The following is a 25,932-nucleotide window of genomic DNA, read 5'->3' on the forward strand; positions in this document are numbered from 1 at the left end:
AGTAGGTAATTACGCTAACTTTCCAATGTTAGAAGATCTTATTTTGATAGATGAAACTTTTGATAGATGAAATTTTAGTCATAAGTAGAGTAGACAACCGGAAACAGACATTGCCGTCGGCTGCAGCGTTGGTCAGGTGTACGTCGGAAGGCGTACACCGATGCATAGCGCTCAAGTCCGCTTTCCCGAAACAGAAATTGAAAAACTAAATACTAGTGCAAAGAAATTAGAAACCAAAACAAACGAAGAATGTATCAAATTAGATAATCTAGAACAATATGAAAGACGACAAAATCTTGAGTTTGTCGGAATACCAGTGAAGAAAAATGAAGACATTTGCAATATCGTTGTTCAACTGGCCAGCAAACTCGATGTTGAAGTAAAAGAAGATGAAATTATAGCAGCACATCGACTACAACAGAAGGATGATGCGAAACCACCTGCGGTCATTGTGCGCTTCAGCAATCGCAACGTGCGCAACCGCATCTATAAAAATCGCAAAGCTGCTCGAGACCAAGTATTCCCAATAGAAGGAATGAGAGAACTGTATATCAACGAAAATTTAACACAGCAACGAAAGAGGCTTTTCTGGCTCTGCAAACAAAAAGCAAAAAGCAAAGAATACCGATATGTTTGGACTACAAATGGACGGATATATGTGAGAAAGAGTGATGGTTTCGATTCAATTATAATTAACAAAGAAGACGATCTAAAAAAGCTGTGATGGTGGGTGTATTTGTTATTCCTCTTGTCTTTTCTTTACTTATTACTTTTACCTGTTTTTAACTGTTTTGGAAATACCACAACGGTATGCTTATGGAATTAATAGATGAAGACTTTAGTAGTAACTATCGAAATGTATGTGAAAAACACACAACCACCAGTGTCATAAAAGAATTACTTACTAACACGACGTCAGATCTAACTGTTTGTCATGTTAACATAGTGAGTCTAAATAAAAACATAGAAAAACTAGATCAACTCCTTTCTGACATTTTAAAACCAATAGATATACTCTGTTTGACTGAAACACGACTAACGACTAGCACTGAAAGTCTCGTTCGGCTTCCTGGGTACGAATTAATTAACGTAAATTCCAGCACAAAAGCAGGAGGAGCTGGTATCTACTTATCAAATAAATTAACTTTCAATAACTTAGACACTCTCCGCCTTAATTTAAAAAACTGCGAAGACGTCTGGGCTGAAATCTCGTTGCCTAACAATGAGTTTCTTATCGTCGGATCGATTTACCGCCATCCTTCTAGCGACATAGGCTCCTTTCAGGAAAGCTTTATTAATTTGATTAAATCATTCAAACCTAAACAGAAGTATCTGATCCTAGGTGATTTCAACATCGACTTTGGAAAGTATAAAGAAAACAATAAATTAAAATTTTACTTTGATGAAGTTACCGCTGCGGGTGCGTTACAACTAATAAACATACCAACTAGAATAACTACAACTACTAGCACAATTATTGATCACATTTACACCAACTGTTTACACGCCCATAAAATGAAACCCTTTGTAATTTCAAGTGACGTATCGGATCACTTGCCCATTATGGTCAAAACAAACTTTACGGCATCACATAAAGAGCAGTCGAGGCCATTGATTAGAAAAATCACCGCACAAAGGCTTGAAAAATATCTAGCTGATCTTGACTCTAACCTTCAAACTTCAACCGCAATAAGCAGTAATAGTATTGAATGGCTTATTGCTAAAATGATCTTCTTAACAAACCTACATTTTCCTAAAGTTAAACAAACACGTAAACAACATTCCTCATCAGGTAAACCTTGGATTTCTAATCGTATCTTGAAGCTTATCAAAAAACAAAATAAACTTTTTCGAAAATCTCTCAAAAATAAGGATCCCACAATACACAATGAATATAAGCAATTTCGTAACAAACTAACTCGCATAAAAACCAAAGCGAAAAAGGCTTATTACAAAGAAATATTCAAATTAGGTAGAAGTTCCTCAGATACTTGGAAGACTATCAACAAGATAATACGTAAACAAAACAAAACTAATGAATTACCATCCAAAATCTCGCTTAACAATCACACAACTACAGAAAAACCAGAAGAAATCTGCGAGGAAATGAATAACTATTTTGTGAATATTGGTCATAAACTAGCCAAAGGTAAACAAATAAGCACAAATTACAGAAATACTTTAAAAAATGGACGGTCTAGCCCTGTTACTTCCGTCAGCCTGCAACCAACAGATAATAACGAAGTAATAAATATAATTGATGACCTCAAGCATAACAAGTCCCCAGGATACGACGACATTCCCTTGACCATTATAAAGAGCTCCAAGTTCTTAATAGCTCCTTATCTTACCCGAGTCTTTAATAACTGTATGATTAGTGGACACTATCCTGAAGCTTTGAAAATAGCCAAAGTCATACCTATCTATAAATCAGGCTCCAAGCAGGAACCTCAGAATTACAGACCGATATCGATTTTATCGCCTTTCAACAAAATATTTGAGACAATCATTCACAAACGCTTGGCTAATTTCTGGGACAAATATAAACTCTTCTCCCCTTTGCAGTTTGGATTTCGCAAAAACTACTCAACCAATTTAGCAATTACTCACTTCCATGAAGATATCATAAATGAACTAAACAACAATCACATTGTGTGCTCAGTATTTATAGATCTCAAAAAAGCATTTGATACAGTTAATCACGAAATCTTAATCGACAAGTTGAATCATTATGGCGTAAGGGGAAACGTTAAAAACCTTATTCATTCCTATCTAACCAATAGGCAGCAATATGTACATGGCGGGGAAATAAACTCTTCTCGCTCAAATATTACTATTGGAGTTCCTCAGGGCAGTGTACTTGGCCCCTTTTTGTTTTCAGTTTACATAAACGATCTTCCCGATGCAACTAATTTGAAAACTCTACTCTATGCTGATGACACAGTTCTCTATTTGGCTCAAAAAACTACCAGCAACCTCCAACCGATAATGAATAAAGAATTATGTAAACTCTACACTTGGCTTGATAACAATCAGTTGACACTCAACTTGAGTAAAACTAACTACATACTCTTTAACAATAAAAAGACTACACTCTCCGATATGCAAATAAAATTAAATGATACAATAATTAAAGAAGTTGACCACACGCGCTACTTAGGAATCACAATAGATAACAAACTCAACTGGAATAAACACATTGATAGCCTCTCCAAAAAACTATCCTCTTCTTCAGGCGTACTCAGCAAACTTAGAAAATTCACTACTAGAAAAGTTCTAATCAATATTTATTATAGCATTGTACACTCGCACCTACAATATGGAATTATCAACTGGGGATGCGCACCCACAAAATACTTGAATAGAATTCAGGTTAGACAAAATAAGATAATTAAAATCGTTACAGGAGCATTTGAAATGAAAACTAAATTACTGCCACTCTATCAAGAAAATAAAATACTAACTGTTAATTCTACTTATAAACTAGAAATAAGCAAATTTATGTACAAATTTTATAATAATAAACTACCGGAAAACTTCAAAACTTTCTTTACACATGTATCATCTATTCATTCGTATAACACCCGACGTTCAAGTTCCAATTCACTTTATACTAAACTGGCAAATATCCAATTATTTCAAAAAAGTTTAAAATGCATGGGAATCAAGGTATGGGACAATTTACCTCAAAATATGAAAAAAAACATGAACAAAGGCTTCAAATATTTCAGTAAAATGTGCAAAATACACTTCTTCAATAATCAAGAGCTATAAAAACGACATCCACTACCTGACTATGTTAATTGTTATTATTGTTTGTAGTATCTGTATTTGTTTTGTTTTTTCTGTTCTTCCTTCCTTCTTCTTTTTTGTGTCAATTTGCAACAATATTATCAACGCAATACTTTCTTTTGTGTAACTATTTGAATGAGAGAGTGCAGACTCGACGACCTCCTACGCCTTCAGGGCTACGGTCTTTCGCACTCTCTCATTGGATGCACACTGTCAGTTTTTGTTTTATGTGTGTTTCGGCGTTTCGCATCCAAACAAAAATAAAATGACCATCCCGCAATGCAGGATAAAGATAATAAAAACAACAACAAACAACAGTTTGTTTTTTGTTTTTGACCATCAAAAGAAAAGATCAGAAAAGGGAAACCCCCAAATAGAAAAATTGTACTCCAATTCACCCCAAAGTAAGGTTGCCACTTGCCAGTGGCATTTAGTACTAGTAGCTGCAACGCGTGGCGTGCGCGTAACTTTCTGCCCTAGTTCCGTTTCTTTGTTTGAAACTTTGTTGCTGAATTGCACGCTCTCTGGCGCGAAAGCCTGTCTGTGAGAAATGTGATGCAACCCAGTTAGCTGACAGGACTTTCCGCACACTTGATGACTGCTTATGGTCTTTCGCTACCATCCTGATTGCGCCATAATCTAACCAACAGTTGTACAATGCATTGTTTTGACAATTAAATTTTACTCTGATTATATGTTAATATATGGCGCTGTTAAAACAAAATAAATTGACTTGACTTGCTGTCGCCAGAAAATGCGAAGACAATCGTTAAATTTGGTACAATCATTGATGGTACCGTATAAAGAATCTGGCAGGACACTTTGCAACTATTGAAATTTCACCAAAGAAAAGTTGTGAGGAGTGGATGAGGGTTAGACTAATAGATTGGAATTGCAGTAGAAGGGCCTTGGGTCTTTTTGGAAAACAATTTCTAAAAAGACCGATGCACTGGATAAACAGTGTTTCCTAAACTTGTCCAGACTGGCAGCAGTGCTTATGGCTCTACACATAGTCTACCCATATCCAATGCTGCTGTGGAGCGTATGTTCTCCATAATGCATATCATAAAATCAACGTCAAGTAACCGAATGGCAATGGATATGTGCGCAGCAATACTGGAAGTTCGGGATGCGATGAGAAGAAATGGAGTAACGTGTGATACATTTGTTCTAACAGCAGATATGTGGAAAAATTTCCAAGTTTGATATTGTTTATTCCAAGTCTGTTGAAGAAATAGAAGAGGGGAGTGTTAATGATGCTGGTGAGCCTGATGACTCGATGAACCAAATTGTGCTGAATGAAGAAGAGGCCATTCTGGATGCGGTTCGAGATGCAGAGGCCAGATTTAATGCCCACAGTGTTTTTTTAAGGTGTTTTGGGAGACCGAAACGGTCCCCCAAATATCTCAACGGTTTCCCAAAATTTGGACTTGCAACTACAGTAGGCTAGAAAAGTAATGGTTGTTTCTCGCTATGTCTTAAGCAAGTATGGCTATTTTTTGGTATTTAAATAAAACACTTGCGGTCTCTTAAAACTACTTAGCGGTCACCCAAACCAAACCTTAAAAAAAAACTGAATGTCCATATTAATATTGTGTAGCTGTGGATGAACATATTGTGTATTGATGTCGGAGTCTTTTATCTTAGAGTTTAATACGGATTATGGAATTTTAATCATATTATAGTAGGTGTTTCATTGCACAGCCAATGCTATTCGTTGTAGTAAACTCTAATTCATAGTACCGTATTTTACGGACCATAAGGCGCACCGGACTATAAGGCACACTGTCAATAAATTGCTTTGATTAGTTTTTTGTTCATACATAAGGCGCACCGGACTATAAGGCGCACCGGACCATAAGGCGCACCGGACCATATATAATAGTATATCGGTACTGGTTTTGAGTGTAGGCAATAAAGCACTACCGCACTTGATCCATACATAAGGCGCATCGGACCATAAGGCGCATGATCAATTTATGAGGAAAATAAAGAATTTAAAGTGCGCCTTATGGTCCGTAAAATACGGTAGTAAATTCTTGGAGGCCCATTTCAACATCAAGATTCTTACGACTACTTTTTGTATATTTACAACGTACACTGCCGGAATGGCCCGTTTCGGTGAGTCCGATTCGGTGAGTCCGATCCCTTAAAGGGGGATTTTATTAATTTTTTTTTTAAATTATCGGGTACCGTAACCTAATTATCATTGTCGTTTTAGGGTTTGGGGTTAGGGTTAGAGGTTAGGAACTCACCGAATCGGACTCACCGAATAGTAGCAGACCCGTACACTGCATATTTAATGGTATTTTGTTTTAGACTTAAAATGAAATGTCTAGAATAGATTTTAGAATCAAACTGACATCCAATCTGGAAGGGAAGTTGCAACTAATCTGACAACCCTGGTTGCCACATATGAGATATTACTACAGTATCATAGCCAATGCTGCCTTTGATGAACTGTGCTCAGTTCGTAAATTTTTCCAATGTTCCCTTTGTCGTGTAGTACTGTAGTGTCCTAAAGTGTTCATGGTTGACTGATTGATGTATTTTTTTGAAAATTAGATACAAATGTTGTTCGTTGTCTGCCACGAGCAGTCGAGCACGTCTCCTGAGAAATTTATATCTAGTTTCTGTGTTGAAGGTCCATATTTCACAAACATACTGGAGAACAGACCACACGTCCACACCAACACTTTGAGAAGTCGAACTTTCAGAGGAATAGAAAGCTTGCAATCCAATAGAATAGGTCATAGAATAGGTCATAGAGTGCATTAAAACAATTCTCTCCAGTGACACTTGTACTCTTCTTGAACGTTTTAAGAGCAACAAACAAGGACCCATCAAAGAAGTTTGAAAGCACAGCTAATCTTTCTCTTCGAAATATTTTCTTACTATCAAAACAAAGTTGATGAAAAATATTATTCCGTAGTTGAATGTCTCCTTTGCTTAAAAGGCTCTTGCCCACTGTTTTTTGATAAAATGTTGTATGGTGGCTTGTTGCATCACAATTTATAGAAGACTCAATATTACTTGCAGCACAATTGAGTAGGGCTTGTGATAGTTTGTATGAAGAAAGCTTTTTGCAATTAATGACACAGGCTTCTTTGTTGACAAGTCCTTTTGATCTTGAATTTGTTCCATAATCTTCATCATTTACAGGCTGTGACAAACTGATTTCAGCATCTGATTCATCTGTGGCACTAATAATGCTAGCATATGAGGTTACTTCATCATTGTCAGTAAGACTAACAGCTGATGTTGTAGGTTCATTTTGAGTGGTTTCTAGTCTTGGACGTTTGTTGTAACATCTAGCGTAGTATGATGTTGTGACCGTATCAATTGATCCAATCACCATTTTTCTCTCCGTCCTTTGGTCTAGCAAGAATGACTGCTCTTTTTAAAACTTAAACTTACAAAGATTGGCTTCCTTGCCTTCCCGTCCACTTAATCTAAATCTTCAACCACCGGGTGTAAGCCTGGATACGACAAACTGCTCTTTTGAAGGAATTCGTTTTTCATTGGGACAGGAGCATTGCATTTTCCCATACCTGACTGGACTAGATAATGTACTGGGACTGGGAACCATTGTTAAATCACATTTGCAGGAAGAATTGTCAAATAATTTATTCATCATCATCATCAACCAATTTTGATTATACAGGCCATGAATTAATCCTCATGTTGAGGGTGTGGCCTGTGTGTCTGTCGAGAATGAAGTCTTCCCTTCCACACCTCGCGATTTGTTGGGTTGGCAGAGTCCATGTTCAGGGCTGCAAGGTCACGTTTTACAAGTTCTTCCCAAGAAAGTTTTGGTCTACCTTGACCCCGCTGTGCTGCGATGTTGAGTGTTGACACATCTAACCTGTGAGATCCAGCTTGAGCTGCGCTCAACGTGACCAAGTCATCTCAGTCTGCCTAATTGGAGGACTTCACTGATGTCTTTTAATTTGAGCTTTGATAGCAGAGTCTCAAACTGGATGTTGTCTTCAGGTTTGTCCATCTTACCATCGCTCTGTCATTACATTGTAGGCGCTTGACGGTGCTTGCTAAAGTAGCCCATGTTTCAGAGCCATAGAGCATGACACTCCTCACACAACTGGAGTAAAATTTGTCCTCTGGTTGCAGCAGGAATTTGCGTGCTTGTGAGGATAGGGAGGAGTTCTCTAAACTTTCAGGCTGACTTGCACCTAGTTATAGTCGCATGCTCACACCCCCCTCCAGAAGACATGGTATCACCAAGGTAGCAAAAGTCAGCTGCCACGTCAAGTGTGCCACCTTCAACCTCAACCTCGCTTACCGGCCTGCCATCTATTGGTCTTGCTGTGCCCTGACAGCGTGGGCATGAGTAGTGTGGGTCCGGTCTGAGTTACCCTTTAATTCCACTACACTTTTTGTGGACTCAGTGGGAGCAATTGGTGCAGAAGATAGAGTTGCTACCAGTTCCACTTAGGCATACCGAGCAAGGGTGCTTTCCTGATCTTCTTAAGGAGTTCTGGTTGATGCCAGAGATCATTATTTTGGTCTTACCCATGTTCACTCTTAGGCCCTTTGCTTCCATTCCCTTCTTCCAGGCGGTGATTCTGTCAACTAGTGACTCCAATGAGGTGTCGATAATGGCAAGCTCATCAGCGTACAACAGCTCCCAAGGGAAGCCTGTCCGCAGTTTGAGTGACAGGGCCTCCAAGACAATGATGAAGAGCAGTGGGCTCAATACAGAACCCTGATGCACATCTACGCCTACTTTGAAAGTGTTACTGTGCCCATCCCCAACATGCACATAGCTCCTAGCATTCAGGTACATTGATTGTACTATCCGTACTAGCCATTCCTCAACACTCAGCTTTCGCATGGCCTACCAGATCACCTTTCTTGGCACTCGATCAAAGGCTTTTTCTAGGTCTACAAAGGCCACATAGAGAGTCTTGTTTACGGCAAGGTGTTTTTCTTGAAGTTGACGGATGATGAAGATGGCATCAGTTGTAGCTCGACCTGGCATGAAGCCGAATTGCATTTCATCAATCTGCACTTGTTGCCTAATCAATTGTTCTGTCACTCTCTTAAGTATTTTCATGGTCCGGTCAAGCAGCTTCAAGCCTCTGTAATTATCCCTATCAAGAACATCCCCTTTACCTTTATAGATGTTGACGATGTAACTTTCTTCCCAGTCTGCTGGTATATGACCTTCGCTAGCAATAGCTTCTGCGCTAGTGAGATCTTGTAAGATCTCGTATAAGAGCAACTCCAGTTTTGCCTGTTGGCTTCAGCATCTCTGCTATTATTTCTGAAGGACAAGGAGCTTTGCCCATGCGCAATTGCTTATCTTACTGATGGCTCTTTCGATCATCTCGGTGGTGATTGGTACACTAGGGCAGTGGTTCTCAACCTTCTAACAGTAGGGGACCGGCAAAATTTTTAAAAATTTTTCGCGGACCGGCAACCAAAGATCGTAGTGAATAGAATGAATATTTGTAGCGTTTTGTTAACCAAAGTTGTTGTTGCGCACCATAATGCAAGGTTTTAGCATATGATTTATATTCAGGACAAAAATTGGAATAAAACGGCAATCAAATCAACTCAAACAGAAAAATGTCATCCATTTGCATACAAAATCAATGTCTGTGGGAAATTTGCTACTGTTACGCTGCCAGTAGCCTATTTGGGGAAAACGAGATATCAAAGAAGTTTCTAAAACACCTAGCTCTGTTTCGGCATCCAAGCGATTTCTTGGCGTTGTTTTAATTAAAGCTAGAGATGAAAAAGAATTGTCGTTTCTAAATAGCTAGTTGAAACAATTACAATCAAATCGGTTGTTTTGAAAGTTAGGCACGAATTCGTTTGCAAGAGATAACCCGAAGTGTGACAATGAAGTTTTTCGAATCTGGACTGCAAAGTAAAAGCACAACATATTGTAATTCAATCAGACTTTCTTTTTCATGAAGATTAATGTCGCATGTGTTGACATCGTCGATGCATGGATTGTTTATCCAAAAGTTTCCATGTCGAGGATCTTCATGTTACGCAAAATAATCGTCAAAAATGTTAGCCAACTCTTTCAAGTGTTGACTCACAATGCTCAGCACCTCTTTTTACTTTTTTCACCACTCCATTTCACCAGCATTTTCCACAGCAAATCGGCTTGACTTCATTTCATTCCGAAGCGCTATTTTCCGCATAGTCTTTGCAAAATGAGATCTTTGCTTTCTCTAACTCCGGTTCTGGCAAATTTCTATTGCAGGCCTGACTTTATCCCGGAACTTAAAATTTATCTAATTCCAATTTTCGTCTCCAACGACTTTGAAATTTTTCAAAATCAAGGACAAAATTCCCTATTTGGTTATGTGTTTCAAAACTTTTTGAAAACTACACGCAATTTGTCACAAAAACATTATCAACAGCACAGAATTAGGTTATCAAAAAGTTCAACTTTATTATCAAACAATTTTACGTGGAGATATGTCAGTTTTACAGCTGTGCATGTTTCACAGTGCGATCACAATTTTACAATATGATAATGACTTCACATTAAAATAAGCTTTGCAGAAAGTAAGATCTTTTGCGGACCGGCAAAAAAATTACACGGACCGGCGGTTGAGAACCACTCCACTAGGGCCCTCAACAGATGGTTCATCTGAGAGATTATCCTGGTTCCGGGGGAACTCTACATTGAGAAGTCGTTCATAGTATTGTTTCCAAGCGACCTTCCTTCCTCGTCAAGGGAGAGTTCACCAGCATTATTTTTGATGGTTTTATCACCACTAACGTCTTGATTGTCACGCCGCATTTGCTTAGCCAGCTTGTAGACAGTCCCTGACTTTGAGTTGACATTGTGAAATAGTGTCTTCTCAGTTTCGGTTTTAGCATTGTATATGGCATACTTAGCAGTTCTTTTGGCATCGTTGTACGCTTCTCTGCTTCCTCCTGCCTTCCATGCCTTAAAGCATCTCCTCTTCTCCTGCACAGCATTCTCCACTGTATCATTACACCACCAGGTTTGTTTTCTCCATTGGTGTCTAGATGAAACACCACAAGTTTCTTGTGCAGCTTCAGTGACTCCTTCCTTCAGAGTTTTCCATATCTCTTCTACAGTGCTTGCAAAAACTTCTCCAGACTGGTAAGTGACCAGATGTCTGTGGTCCTTCTTAAATACGGAGTTCCCTATCACCAGGTCGTTTGCTACAGCAAATTCACGGAATGGCCCGTTTCGGTGAGTCCGATTCGGTGAGTCTGATTCGGTGAGTCCGATTCGGTGAGTCCGATCCCTTAACAGGGGATTTTTTCAATTTTTTTTTAAATTATCGGGTACCGTAGCCTAATTATCATTGCCGTTTTAGGGTTAGGGGTTTGGGGTTAGGGTTAGAGGTTAGGAACTCACCGAATCGGACTCACCGAATAGTAGCAGACCCGCAAATTCAAGTAGTCTTTCACCTTCCTCATTGCGTTGGCCAATGGCATACCCACCATGAACTTCTACGTATCCGTCTGGATTGCAGCCTATGTGGCCATTCCAATCACCGCACACAAACAGTTCTTCAGGGACAGTGGTAATAAGGCTCTGAAGTTGTTCGTAAAACTGAGTCTTGGTATCTTCGCTGAGCCCAGCCTGGGGAGCATAAACACAGACGACAGCAAACACAACTTTACCCACAACTAAACGCACTAAGAGTATCCTGTCAGAAATGCGTCTCACTTCGAATACCTTCTCCCACCAATCTTCAGCCAGCATGCTACCAACCCCTCCTGTGCCCTTGCCATTACCAGACCAGAGAAACTTGGCTTGCGAGTCCTTCCCAGTAATTGTCCTAGTTCCAACATGCCTCCATCTGGTTCCCTGAAAACAAAGTAAGTCTATTCTTTTCCTAGTCATTGTCTCTACTACTCCATTCTAAGTCGAAAATCTTCGAGCTTGTTAAGATACAAGAGAGTCTGAAGCCTTTCTTTGGGTTGAGACTGTATTGCTCTCAACCTACGCAGCAGTTCATTGACCATCTGATTCGCACGTTTTTCAGTTACATAATATGGCAGTGAAGACTTTTTCCATAAACTAGTTACAGCAGGCACAATTTCCGAAACCATTTCGTTAGTCGATGGCACAGCATTGTTTGCAGACTTTTGCATTTGGTTTTGTTGAGCATGATAAAATCTACGAATCACATCACCATTGGTTGGCAACAAATTGCCTGGAATCTGGGATGGATATCCAACACATTCATGTATGTTACTAGAACTTCGAGTAGGCCTAACTAGTTTCGACATGTTCACAAATAAATCTGAAATAATATTATTTGTGTGAACAATATTCTGCTAAGGCTTAACTGTGCCCTAGCTATTCACTTTCCTTTAGGAATTGATAACTGCATTTTGCTAAGGCTCAATTACTGTGCCCTAGCTATTCACTTTCCTTTAGGAATTGATAACTGTGATCTTTTAACTATATTATAATGCTTGACTGCTGGTTGCTCATCTAACAAACTTTGAATAGCCGACTTTCAATGTCATTGTTGTTGCACTTTTATAACCTAAAATTGTGGCATGTGTAAATAAAATTTTTTTAAACGTTTCAAAGTGAATGTTATTTTTACCTCAGTTTATTCCTCATAAAATTCTGATTGCAGCAATATGTTGCATACCCTTAGGGTTAAATAGTTGCATACCCTTAGGGTTAAATAGGGCCTATTTAATCCAAAAAATACGTATTTAACTAAAATATCCAGATTTCACTAGTCGCGAGCCTTCCCAAAATTTCGGGATGAGCGTGGGACCCCTAAACTTTAATATGTTTTTGAAAAATTTTTTCTACCTCATATTTTGGCCATTTTCCACCTCCTATTTATATTTCCAAAGTTAAAATCAAAATTTTTTTTAAAAATGCCACACCCTACCCCATATACCTTAGTTGATTCCAATCTTTCACATACAGTATATTCATTTCATTTGTAAGTCAGCATCCAAAATATGTTTTGAGAGTTGAAATCGCATGACATCATATCTGATTAATATTTACTGTTGACCAGTGTTATTGTAGATTTCTCTTCTTTATTCGTAGGATAATACAGTATATTTACAAAGCTATACTGCTTAATGTAAATTAAAATTAAGTCTAAGTCCTAATATTTACTGGTGCATTAGACCGGAATGGCCCGTTTCGGTGAGTCCGATCCCTTAACGGGGGATTTTTTCAATTTTTGTTTTAATTATCGGGTACCGTGGCCTAATTATCATTGCCGTTTTAGGGTTAGAAGTTAGGGTTAGAGGTTAGGAACTCACCGAATCAGACTCACCGAATTGGACTCACCGAATAGTAGCCTGGGTTTTTTTTCGGTCATTTATCGGTCAACGACCGATTTTTTAGCAAAATGTCCGAAAAAAATATGGTTGATTCGGTCAAAATGTCCGAAAAAATATATATACAGTCAATTCGGTCAAAATGTCCGAAAAAAACGTTTCTCAGCGAATCATAATGTTGTTGAGCTAGTCAGGATAGGAAGTGCAAATTTGGGTTTGTATCAGCTACTTGAAAGGAAATAATCATTTTCAAATGACCGAAATAAATAAAAAATGACCGAACTTTTTCAAGTCATTTCGGACAAATGACCGAAAAGTCTCAGCGAAAAAAAAAACCCAGAGTTGACTGCAACTGTACTAGCTTTATCTGCATGTATTGTATACTGTATAGAATCTATAGATCACAAGCTGTATTCTCAGTTTTTAATCTATTGGTTTTTCAGGCAACGTCTATTCACTTTGCCTTGAAGTACAACATTCTTTGATATGGCTTTCAGTAACGAACATATAGCTTTCATTTTTTCAATGATTTCTTCATTTGCTATTGGATTGTTATTACGTTTACTTGGAACATTTTATTACAAAAAGGAATTTCTCTCTTGTATTGGACTTGTACAAATTGTCTGGTTTTGTGGATTTGATGCTGTACATTTGCTTACAATGATCTTCATAACAATTGTTGTTGTGAAAGCCCATGTGTAAGTACCAGGTTGCTCTGATTGCTATTGTTATTATCAAATAATGACATGAAAAAATGAGTCTCCTACAAGTCAGCACTTGTGAATTGAACAAACAACAACTGAGCAAGTGACAATTGAGCTAGCAAGTTCATTTCAACAAGTGGCTGAAGTTGGTAAATGATGAAACCGACCAAGCCATAACTTGGATTGTCACAAGTCAGCAAAATGAGTTTGACAAGCGATGAGCAAGCACGTCCGACCCATGCTCCAGCTCTATACAAGCGACTTCTATTGAAATACTACTGAAACGACTTAAGCTATTGAAATAAATGCTAAAAAAAATATTTTAAATTACCAGTAATGAAATAATAATGCCACTATCCAATTAATTTTTTATTTGTTATCTTTAAGAAATCCGCGCTTTGTGTTTGTGTATTGCTTTGCACATCGAGTTATTTTTGCATCATCAAAGTATTTGGGACTTCCAAGAGATGAAGATAATCTTGCTAATGCTTTGATGTTGACAAGCACTCTCAAGGTAAGATTTTTTACTACATTATTTAGCTACGATACAATACTAACTTTACGGTAAGTTGCATTTTATGTAGTAAGATGGAACAAAAAAACAACCCCTCTAAGAAAATTTAATGTTGTACTACATGAAAATTGTTTCAATATTTGCAATACATTTATCTATGAAGCTTTGTTTACTGTTTTATACTGTACCTACTGCATTTTTTTACTGGCAGCAACCAGGAATTTCCATATTGACCAAATTTCAGTATTTATTTAATGTGTTTGACAGGCTACGTTGACTTTGGCATTTTGATGTACTTTTGGCGTTTTATTTTTTTCAGCATTGTATGCTAAATGGGTCATTCCATGCCAAATGAGCAAAATTTTTGGAAAAATTACACCACATGTCATAGATTTTATCGAAATTCGGCATACTTGTAGATGTCAAAGAAATATTAAGAATGCAAAAAAAATTTTGAAAAATTTTAAACATTGGTGGAGTCATGATCGTTAGAAAAATCACCATTTTTGCCTGTTCCGCTTCAGTGATTCTGTCCAATTTCTTGTCATATTTCTAATTTCTTAACCTACGATCATACAATATGGCTGAAAATCGCTAGACAGACATTTTAAGACCCAAGGAATCCACAAATGTAAATTAAAAAGTCGTCAGAGAAATGCTTGATATGATTATAGAGGTTTCAATTTGCTACATGCATTTTTCGGAGGCCAAACTTTGGGGGCCTATAAAAAAATAGGTATAAAAATTAAGAGCTGAAATTCACATATTTTATACTTATACCAATACTCTTTCATGTCAAATAAAAAATATGAATTAATTTTGATAGCTACTATGATAAAAGCTAAATTTTCTGACTTGCAAATTTTGTACTTTTTTACACTCATTGTACAAGATTTTTGTCTATGACATCACAATTTACATTATTGCTTGTTGATGACATCACAATTTACATATTGTTTGTCATGACAATTGTTATGTAGCTCATCAATGAATTGAATACTGGTATATAATGCACTTAGGTTTAGTGTTGTAGGCCATGCACCATAGTAATATTAGTGGTAACTTGTAGAGTTAATTACCGAACTCTTTTAATTGTGATTTCAATTTTAGGTTGTCCTATTAGTAATGTATTTTTCCTAACATACTCGACAGATCTTGCAACCAGGAAATATACTTTTCCCACTGTTCAAGTGTTCAAAGCCCATCTATCTGCTTGAAGCAGAGAAATGCCAATGTTCATAATAAACATGTTGATCTGTTTCTGCAAGTCCACCAATGTCCACAAACCCACTGCTTCTAGCAAAGTGAATTTTATGGCACAATTTCTCCATTTTTTTGCAATGTCGCATTGCTGTGATGAATAATTGTGTTATTGTAGAAGTAAAACTAATGTAGTACTAATAGGACAACCTAAAATTGAACACTAAACCTAAATGCATTACCAGCATTCAATTCATTCATGAGCTACATAACAATTGTCATGACAAACAGTATGTAAATTGTGATGTAATCAACAAGCAATAATGTAAATTGTGATGTCATAGACAAAAGTCTTGAACAATGAATGTAAAAAAGTACAAAATTTGCAAGTCAGAAAATTTAGCTTTTATCATAGCAGTTATCAAAATTAATTCATATTTTTTATTTGACATGAAAGAGTATTGATATAAGTATAAAATATGTGAATTTCAGTTCTTAATTTATATACCCATTTTTTTTATAGGCCCCCAAAGTTTGGCCTCCAAAAAATGCATGTAGCAAATTGATACCTTTATAATCATATCAAGAAGTTCTCTGTCAACGTTTTAATTTACATTTTTGGATTCCTTGGGTCTTAAAATGTCTGTCTAGCAATTTTCAGCCATTTTGTTTGATCACAGGTTAAGAAATTAGAAAGATAATAAGAAATTGGACAAAATCACTGAAGCGGAACAGGCAAAAACGGTGATTTTTCTAATGACTATAACTCTACTAATATTTAAAATTTTCCAAAATTTTTTTTGCATTCTTAATATTTCTTTGACATCTACAAGTATGCCAAATTTCGATAAAATCTATGACATGTGGTGTAACCCATTTGCTCATTTGGCATGGAATGAATGACCCAAATAGTTTTAAAAATTCTGTTTTATCAATGCGCAGTACCCTATTTACAAAACATCTGGTTTGAAAAGACAACTTTTCCCGAATTTTGATGATTCTTTTCATGATACAGTATTGCATTTTGGGCTGAAACTTCAAAATTCGAAAAGTTCCAAGATGAGTCCTAGCATTTGGCTTCCAGCCCAGATGCCATTATACTGTAATAGCATCTACTCTTCAATTTAATTCTTTTGAGACAGCAGGTTATTGATCAATACTTATTCAGAAATGGGAAATCTAATTTTAAAAGTGCCAAACTCCCAAGTTTAGTTTCCAAAATTGAAATAGAACAGAATTACCTTCAAAAGGAAAATTGTTGCGTGTTATGAAATTTGTAACATTCTAATGAGGGTTTTGACACTAAAATATTACGCTTTTTTCGTCCTAAAATATTACAACAACATTTAGGTGACTGCCAAAAGCACTTTTTTCAAGGCTAACTCCAATTATGCAAATGTGACTTAGGCACTTTGAAAACTGCACTCTTCAAAATTTCAGGCTGGAATAACAACGATGTAAACTTTACTTTAACTTTTTTTTGCACTGGCCAACCGGACCAGTGGCTCACCATTTGCACTGGTCCGCACGAGATCGCACTGGTCCGTCCCGTTTACTGATAAAAACAAGATTGGTGGGAAGCACGAGGTCAACCCAGGAAAAACCACCTTAAAACGACAATAATGAATGGTGGCAATAACATGGAAATATACAATGGCAATAACAGTAACAACAGTTTATCTAGGCAAGACATTCAATCTACGTTGAGTCTTCAATCTACTTGGGGCTCTTCTTCAATTTCTAAATCCGATGATGGGTCATAATCGGAATCTGATGACGGGACGATCACGGGGTTATAATCAGAATCCGATGTGTGTTTATCTGGCCTTGTAAACACATAGCCAGTGTCGGGCCTTCTTGACCTCACAGATGAATCGTTTGCCAGCCATAGATGTATGGCAGGTTTGGGGTCGAAACTAGGCTCCCAGAGCTCACGTGTTGTTGCGATTACCCTTTTTCTTACGATTTAACACCGTCACGTGATGTTGCGATTGCTTTGTTCTTACGATTTAACACGTGATGTTGCGATTGCAATTTTCTTACGGTTTAACATGCACGGATCACGTGTTTTGTTGTTTGAAGAGAAGTGCAAACGAGAACCACGCATTCTAAACGATCAAACAACATAATACGATGATATTTTCGCACTGGACAGTCGGACCAGTGCGAAACTATTCGTACTGGTCCGCGGGAACTCGCACTAGACATTGGCCAGAGGACCCGTGCTAAGATCGAACCCTGCTTTTAAAGGAATTTCAAGATGGAAATTGCAACAATTTTACTTAATCTATGTACCGTAATCTTAGTCTTTTTTTCTGATGTGTTTCTTTGATCTATATGTCTCATCAGTTCGGAATGGCCCGTTTTGGTGAGTCTGATTCGGTGAGTCCGATCCCTATCCACTGATTTGTTGATTTTTTTTTAAATTATCGGGTACCGTAGCCTAATTAATAATTAGCATTGCGGTTTTAGGGTTAGGGTTAGAGGTTAGGAACTCACCGAATCGGACTCACCGAATAGTAGCAGACCCCATCAGTTTTACTATGTTTGAAATCCTAACATTAGTCAGCAGTTTATTGGCACTTACACTTTTAAGTTTTACCAATTTATCATGATCTTGATTACAAAAAAAGGAAACGTTCTTTGTAAATATCGCAAAATTTTTATTAATTTCCAAAAAAATATATAGAAAAACTTTAAATCAGGATATAGGTATACCGTATTTGATCCTATGTGCCAATGTATTATTCGTCAATGTCATCACTCGTCATAAGTGCGTTGCAAGTCAGCAAATTCTTCTTAGTGTTTCTCTTCAGAACTTAATGCACAGGGGCAAGTCAATTTTTTTTAAAAAGTGCCTCACCCATATACATTTACAGCCAATGTAAAACAGTTTTGTTTTAATGTTCACAGCATAATTTTTACCAAAGTTTGTGTTTTTGGCTTTTTTTGCCTCATCTTGCTTGATGGGATATAGGTATCTTACAATTTCGCCACCAAATCTTGAATATGAAGTTTCAGAATAATTGCCAACTGAAAGCATGAAACAGCTTACATGCTATGAGTGTATGACTTTGTACTTGTTTCTCCAGTTAATAACAGTTGCCTATGAGATAGACGATTACAGAAGAAAAGATGATTCATCATCAGACAAAAAAGCAGCAAGGAAATGGATGCAACTTGATCATGAGCCATCGTCATATGACATCTTCTGTTTCATGACATGCTTTGTTGCTATTTTTACAGGTTTGGTCACACAGAACTACCAAATAGGCTAGCCTATATATTTTTTCGATTTGTTATTATTATATAATTATGTTGATCAGTAACTTGTAAGAAACAGATTTCAAAGATGTGGTTTATTTGCAGTCAACTGTGTAAACATTGTATGGAACTTTTAAGGTTACATTTTAAGTTTTGCGCCTATTGCTTAATATTTAGCAGTTGTTATTGAAACGTAGTATAAATTAAGGCTTAGTTTGTAGCTCACAGCATTCACATTTTTATCATGGTGTAACGTGTATGCTCATTGCTGGTGGTTCAACAAGCTGTACGCTGAATGCAACTGTAAACTGAATCTTTTTGTATGGTTGCATTTATTGGGATAAATGTAAAAAATGTTTGCTGAATAATTAATGACGACAAACGTGCATCACGTTTCAGTAACCAGTTTTACTGCAGTCCAATTGCAAGATTTGTATGGCCAACAGATATATCATACGGTACGGTAATACTTGGTCTGGCCCTGACCCATTTAAATGCTGAAAAGCGCACAGCAAAGTATAGTTTAGCGATTCCCAATTTTTTTCTATCAAAGTACCATTCGGAAGTTTCCTGCGTAGCACCTATATCCAGAAAATTCTCACAAATATATAACAAAATGCAAGAAAGCTTTTCATGAATATTAAACGAATATCACCACAGGACTCCAAAAAACAAAAACACATCTACTGGTTTTAATGATATGGATAGAATTGTTTTTTCGTTTTGTTTGTCAATGCAAGGTGTTAATTATAGCCAATGCAAGGAATAACTTCGCAAATAGCACATTTATATTAATGCTCTATATAAATGTGCTATCAGCAAAAAATTAAGCGCAACAAGACGGTTCTTGCTTTTTGATGTGCTAGTCATCAAAGTCAATTGCCCCAAGTTGCGTCATGATATAAATGCAGTCTACCGTAAAAATGACGACTTTCGCGTACCACCAGTGTAGCTACACAGTGATACGAAAATATGAAGTGGCCAGTTTGTGAAGACCTTAGTTGTACAATAGTAGGTCGTAAAAGTATGAAATGGAACAGTTTGCCACAAGCCACAAACATATTTCTCGTTTTGATTGTTCGTTTGCCTTACAAACAAATATCCAAAATTAGTGTAACCATTATGTTATAAAGCCAATTTCATGAAGGAATTCTCGATCGTCGTTGATTTAGGAAAGACTTAGCCTCAAAGCGACTAACTTGGTGCAATGGTGCAGTCTTAATTGAACAAGCACAGAATTAGCAAAGAAACAGTATCATTCAAAAAATAAATAAAACGAGAACAGTGCAAGACCAGAGCTTTGAACAATCTCAGCCGACCGGTAGGCACTTTAACGTAGTACACTCTTCAAATTCATAACGCAATCATACGTAACGTATCTGACATTGCTGATGTTTTAGTCACACTTTTCCTAATAAACTCCATTGATTGAAGTCATTAAGATCCTTCTTGCACTCAGTTCAGTTGCAGTAGAAAAAATAGTATTAGCAGAGGGTGGGAATCGAACCCATGCAATCGAAATTACTACTCCCTTGCCCTAACCCATTAGGAAACGCTGGTTGTGGCGATGCATTCAGTTAAATTTCTTTGTATCAAAATCTTTCGATAAAATCGATCAGAATATCACGTGTTGAGTCACATGACTGAAGTCAGCTGTTTCGCACGCATGATTGCGTTATGGAATTTGGACAGTGTACTACGTTAAAGTGCCTACCCAGCCGACCATCCTTCTTGCAACGCTTCAATGCACAAAACGTACCAGTTACCTTTGCACCCATTCATGCCAACCACATATAATAGCCTGATCGAGGTTGGTTAGCCTACTTTGAAAAGCAAGAATCAGCATAACCATCAAAGCCAAATTCGCTAAACGTGTGCTTGACTGCTTGTGAATGGAAATTATTTTACATATTTGCATCAACGTGGTACATTGTATCGAGATAAAAAAAAGTATGTTAAACCGCCCAACTATTTGAATCACAATATGCTTCTATTTACAATTTTACATTTACTCGATGTGTTAGAATAAAAAAGTCGTTAGGCTACTTGTTTTTCCTCTGGATAGAAAGGTTCAAAGGTCATTCATGAACTCATGCCAAAATATATTTTCGTTACTACAGTGCAAGTTTTTGCAACTGGCTAATGCAAGTGGAGTGGTTATAAAACTGCAAAATTATTTACGACACAGACCAGGTTAATTTTTAACACGAACTAATTAAAACAAAGAACTGACTTGCTTTCACGAGTTACAATCAGAAACCTCAGTATCCAAATTGTTTGATAGATGCATTTGTTTTGCAGTTTATTTGAGTGTTAGACATGCGTGTGGTACAAGAAAATTGCTTCACATTTGAATTTTTCCATCAATTTTTAAAACACGGTACTGAAAGCATTTATTATCTGTCCTCATATTGTTAAATAACTTTTGTATTTAAACCAGGCCTCTGTTATTATTTTAGGTCCAATTTATAGATACAGAACTTACTACGATATGCTACACACTTACGTTGATGTACCAATTCGATCAGAAATGCGATTGAAATTAAAAGAACTGTTGGTCATCGCTGTTCCCTTTTACATCACCTCAATATATTTTGGATACATACGAAACGAGAACTTTGAAGAGGATAGGTTTATTGTCAGGTAATAATTGCATTAGTTCGACTAACGCAGCTTTACATTTTTGTGCTTGTCCAAAACTTGGGTCGAGTAATACACCATAAAATATTATAAATTTCGTGTTTCAAACTAAAAGAAATACTTGATGACAACACGACTTTTACATTGCACTCTGCACTTTAATTTAAAGTACGTAAATTGCGTAATTTTGTTTTGCAAGTAGTAACATTTAACACTTTCAAATTGGACTTTGATAAAAGTACTCAAATTGCGTAATTTTGTTTTGAAAGTAGGAACACTAAGGATTTAAATGGGACTGTTCCTAAGCATCCGATTCAAAGAATATATTCTTCCAATGTATATACAAGCTAAACAATCATAAGACATAGCAAGTCATAGTATGAATTTATTTTTATGTTTAATCAGTCAAAACTGAATTTCATTAGAGTAACTATTCTACTTGTCTTTCCACTAGCACATGGCTTAGCACAGAAGCATATTGTTGTAAACAATTAAACAAGCGAAACAAAGATAGCACAATTAGAAAACAAAAATTGCACAAAGTTTGAAAGAAATATAACCGGGAAATGGCTTCTAACTGTTTATGAAGTACATTGACTACTCAGCAACAAGCCTTAAAGCAGCCGGCGGCCATCGCGGCCATGGCCGCTAAGTAGTGCTTGAATGACTGCCGGTGCTACCTCCTCCGTCGGCCAAGTTTGGCCGCCGGTTTCTTCTAGCCAATTATTTAATTTCGCAATAGTATGATCGTGGATTAAATGTCGAAAATATGTAGTATCAAAGAGTGACGCAGAATTAAGTCAGCGCATCATAGTCACTACTGTTGTATTGAATATATCCAGCTGCGATCACCAGCGCTGTAAGTCTTGTTTGCAATCCCGATGCTTATTTTAAGGAAGTGTTAATCCGAAGTGCTAATTTACATCGGCTGGCAATATTGTCGTTTTTATATCAATTCAATGTTGTCGGACATTGAATCGTTGTTAAAAAGGAGAACTAGGTTAGTTGACATCCGTGGGTAAAACACGTGTCTTCATAGTTGAGAACGCTGTGGGTTAGTGACTTCACACCCTCAATGGTGACATCATAACGGAATAAATGGTCAGGTTTTATGAAAGGCGGTATGCAGTTGAAACAATTTACTGAGCTGCGAGCAGTTAAAACAATTTAGGGTCGTTAGATGGTCCCGCAGTGCCGGATTACAATCCCGATAAAGCATTTAATGCGTGGTACAACGATTCTATTGCCGGACGTCGCCCAGACTTCAACAACGCTAAGTGATCATTTTAACATTGTTGCAAGTTTACTGCTATTTACTTGTGCTATCGTTATTGTATTTTGGCCTCCAAGCACGCAGATTTGGCCGCCGAGAAGGAGCTCTCGGTAGGCCACGATAGCTGCCGGAAAAAAATACGAGTTTTAAGGCCTGCAGCAAACAACCCAGATAGAATTTGCTGTTTGAGAATATCTCACCTCAACTTTTATCTCGCACTTATATGTATTTTTGCTCGATATTTTCAGCGAAAATGTCGCCCACTCCCGGAGAAATACAAGAAACTACCCGCGTATTATAAATTGGGCGATGCAGAACATCACAATAACATGAAATATTACTGAAGCAGCTCAGCCAAAACGGAAATATCTTACTCGATAATAAATTGGTCTTTTTGCTTCTGTGCAGCACAGTGTCTACCAAACTTGTTTAATTTGCGACACTCTGAGGCTTTTAAAAAAATCATAGAAATTAAAATTCTGCTCATGAAATAGCAACAGTGGTTTAAAGTTTCCACTGCTACATGGAACTGTCAGAGTTAAGTTTTTAAAGAGACTTTCTTTCTTCAAGAATAAATATGACTTCAAGCCATGATTAGCCAAAAAACAGAATTCAGAGTAATTGTATTGATCACATCACACGTGTCACTTTTTTATAGGTTGTTGGTGATGTCACTTGTAGTGATCAGACAGATGATAAAGTATTGCATTGTATGGTTGCTGTCGGAATGGGTCTGCGTGTTTGTTGGTCTTGGAGCTTACCCCGTTTCTATGAAACCAATGCCAGGAGTGGGTCCAACTGAATTCGAAAACGGAAAATTGTAAGTTGTAGCTCATGTGCTGACTACCAAGTATTTTCCCTGACAGCAAAGTCTGTCATTTCTACATTGATTTAACGTGTGCAGATTACTGGCAAAAATCACTTCTGCAGACGTTAAATTAATTTAAAAATGGCGGATTTTGCTGTCAGGGTTTGGATGGAAGCAAAATCTCCGTATCATGCGCTTGTTACTCTTGATTCCTGCGAAAGAGCATTGTGATTAAATGAAAAAGCTTTATGCAACGATGTTTTTATGTTGAACATGAATCACTATGCATTGTATGCCAAACGTTTCCGGAATAACCCGAAATATTTCCGTAATATTTCACCCACTTCATTTGTCATTCTTCAGCAGCAGGTTTAATCTTAAACGTCGATTTAATTTATCCGTAAAAGTCAGTTTCAAACTAATACACAGGCCAGCAAATGAAACGGAATTTAGTTTCAACGTGATGACTTCCGTGGATCAATACCAATTCTTCTTTGGGAAAACGGTAGCAATTATGGTGAGAAATTGGAACAAGTGTTCTCAATGGTGGTTGGCATATTTCGTGTATTCGAGCAGTTTCACTCCTCGAAAGTGGAAAATCATACGGTTAGTGAAACGCATCAATCTGCGTGTCTTATTGCAAAGTTAAGTAATAAACAACGAGTAGCAATCCATATTCTCTGTTTTGTGAAGATGTTGACACTAATTTTCAATAAATTGGTTATACTGTAGTGTCGGTGGTGTCGAATTCTAATTGCTATAGTGGAAAATGACTAATTGCTAGCCATGACAATCGTTTTTTAATTACTGGTAAAACAAGATCAGATCCTGTTACCCGGCTAGATGCGGGTCTGTGTCAGCCCCGATGCTCAAACTGAAATAGCCTGAGTTTGAAACATATGAAAAATAATAATGTGCTCTCTTAGGTTGTATTTTTACGCTTATAAACTTTCAATCGATATTTTTCAGAGTGTTCAACGTCTTGATTATAAGCGCCATTTGGCATGGCATAAAACCCGGCTATTACTTTTATTTCTTGAGTTTTCCAATATTGGTGGCCGCTGACGAAATGTGCACACGGTCACTTCAATCACGAATAAAGTGGCAATGGCTGAAGTTGATCTACTTTGCGTAAGATTGTTTAAATCTTTGTATTATATCAAAAAATCCCTTACTGGACGCGTTTCGTCAACAAAATTTTTCCAACATCATTACCCGGCATGCAGCAAGCCTATAACGGGTTTGTTTTGTCAAGTTTTAAATGATCTTTTAAAGATTGTAGTCCTTGATCAAACTTTTGCCAACGGCATTAAAAATGTGATGCAATTTACCTATTGTTACACAGTAACACAGCATAACGAATGCGTTTTAATTGCAGGTTTTATCAAATCTTCTTCCGAATTTTTACCATGACTTTCTTCTCCGCTTTATTCTTGCTACAATATTTTGATCCTATCATGAGATTCAGTCAATCTATGTACTTTTATGGTTATGTTATGCCTGTGTCAATGCTTTTACTGTGTGGTGTTGTTGAGTTATTCTTTCCTAAACCGCCTTCAAAAATTGATTGAGGAATTTATTGAAGCAGAGGCGGATTTAACAATGTGCCGATTAGTTTTTTTTTTGTTTTAATAATTTCAAAATTAGACTACTTATTTTTGCATCATACTACTGTGTGCTAAAACGCACTGCGCATTCATATTTCAGTTGTCAAATGCAATTGGAAATATTGAGATAACAAAATATGCCACATTTATATCGAATTCAGTTTGTGTCTAGAGTTGCACTCATGCCCTATGGACGAACACGGCCTACACAGTTTATGTGTTGATTAATCAATGTCGCATAGGCCTAGCAATTATTTGTTTGGACAGCTCACAATTCCGACGCAACTGATCGGTGAGCCAAATCTGTTGGTACAAAAAACATTGTCCCAGGAAAATGATGTTAGGCTGAGACTGGCAAGTTTTATTTTTTGGTGCTAATGACTTCAAGTGTGCTTGCTTTTATGCATAGCCTAAAAATAACACAACAAGCTCGTTTTTTGTTTCAATAAAAATCATGAGTGCTATTATTTCATTCGTGGTGGGCTGACTGTTGGTGCTAACTTTTTGCGAGACAGCTTTTAATTTCTTTAAGCTTCTTTATAGCCTATCTTGTCTTTTTCTTTTATATGCTTATTAGGGTGGCTCTTAATTTTGAAAGTTGGAAATGTTTCGCTCTCACCCTCTGAGTTGGATCCAATCACTGAAAAACCCACAATGCCAAATTTTAGGCCATTTCGATAATGTTTAGAGGTAGTCCACGCGTAGGCCTACTCAAAGTTTAGGTCACTAGCAGGGCCATTCCTTGTCAATTCACACAGTCAAGGAATTCAACCTCTCCGATTTCCCTTAAATTTTACGCACCTTTTTACTATCCTATATGATGAACAACTGCAAAATTTGAGGGA

General features: G+C 37.1%; 2 protein-coding genes across 2 annotated transcripts; one reads left to right on the forward strand and one right to left on the reverse strand.

The window, feature by feature from the left end:
- Positions 1-8,647: 8,647 nt before the first annotated feature.
- LOC145776145 (uncharacterized) lies at positions 8,648-11,659 on the reverse strand. The gene is made up of 3 exons (XM_082587546.1): positions 11,182-11,659; positions 10,458-10,950; positions 8,648-8,999 (listed from the first exon to the last, which is right to left on the reverse strand). Exons 1-3 carry the CDS (start codon positions 11,657-11,659, stop codon positions 8,648-8,650), a joined length of 1,323 nt encoding a protein of 440 aa, XP_082443672.1.
- On the forward strand, positions 11,206-25,554 carry LOC145775702 (membrane-bound acylglycerophosphatidylinositol O-acyltransferase mboat7-like). The gene is made up of 9 exons (XM_082587050.1): positions 11,206-12,005; positions 13,521-13,775; positions 14,169-14,295; positions 18,588-18,741; positions 21,219-21,402; positions 23,331-23,492; positions 23,910-24,086; positions 24,450-24,611; positions 24,859-25,554. Exons 2-9 carry the CDS (start codon positions 13,564-13,566, stop codon positions 25,049-25,051), a joined length of 1,371 nt encoding a protein of 456 aa, XP_082443176.1. The 5' UTR covers positions 11,206-12,005; positions 13,521-13,563; the 3' UTR covers positions 25,052-25,554.
- Positions 25,555-25,932: the final 378 nt, after the last annotated feature.

Source organism: Aplidium turbinatum, chromosome 8 (genome assembly GCF_918807975.1).
Source record: "Aplidium turbinatum chromosome 8, kaAplTurb1.1, whole genome shotgun sequence".
Taxonomy (NCBI): domain Eukaryota; kingdom Metazoa; phylum Chordata; class Ascidiacea; order Aplousobranchia; family Polyclinidae; genus Aplidium; species Aplidium turbinatum.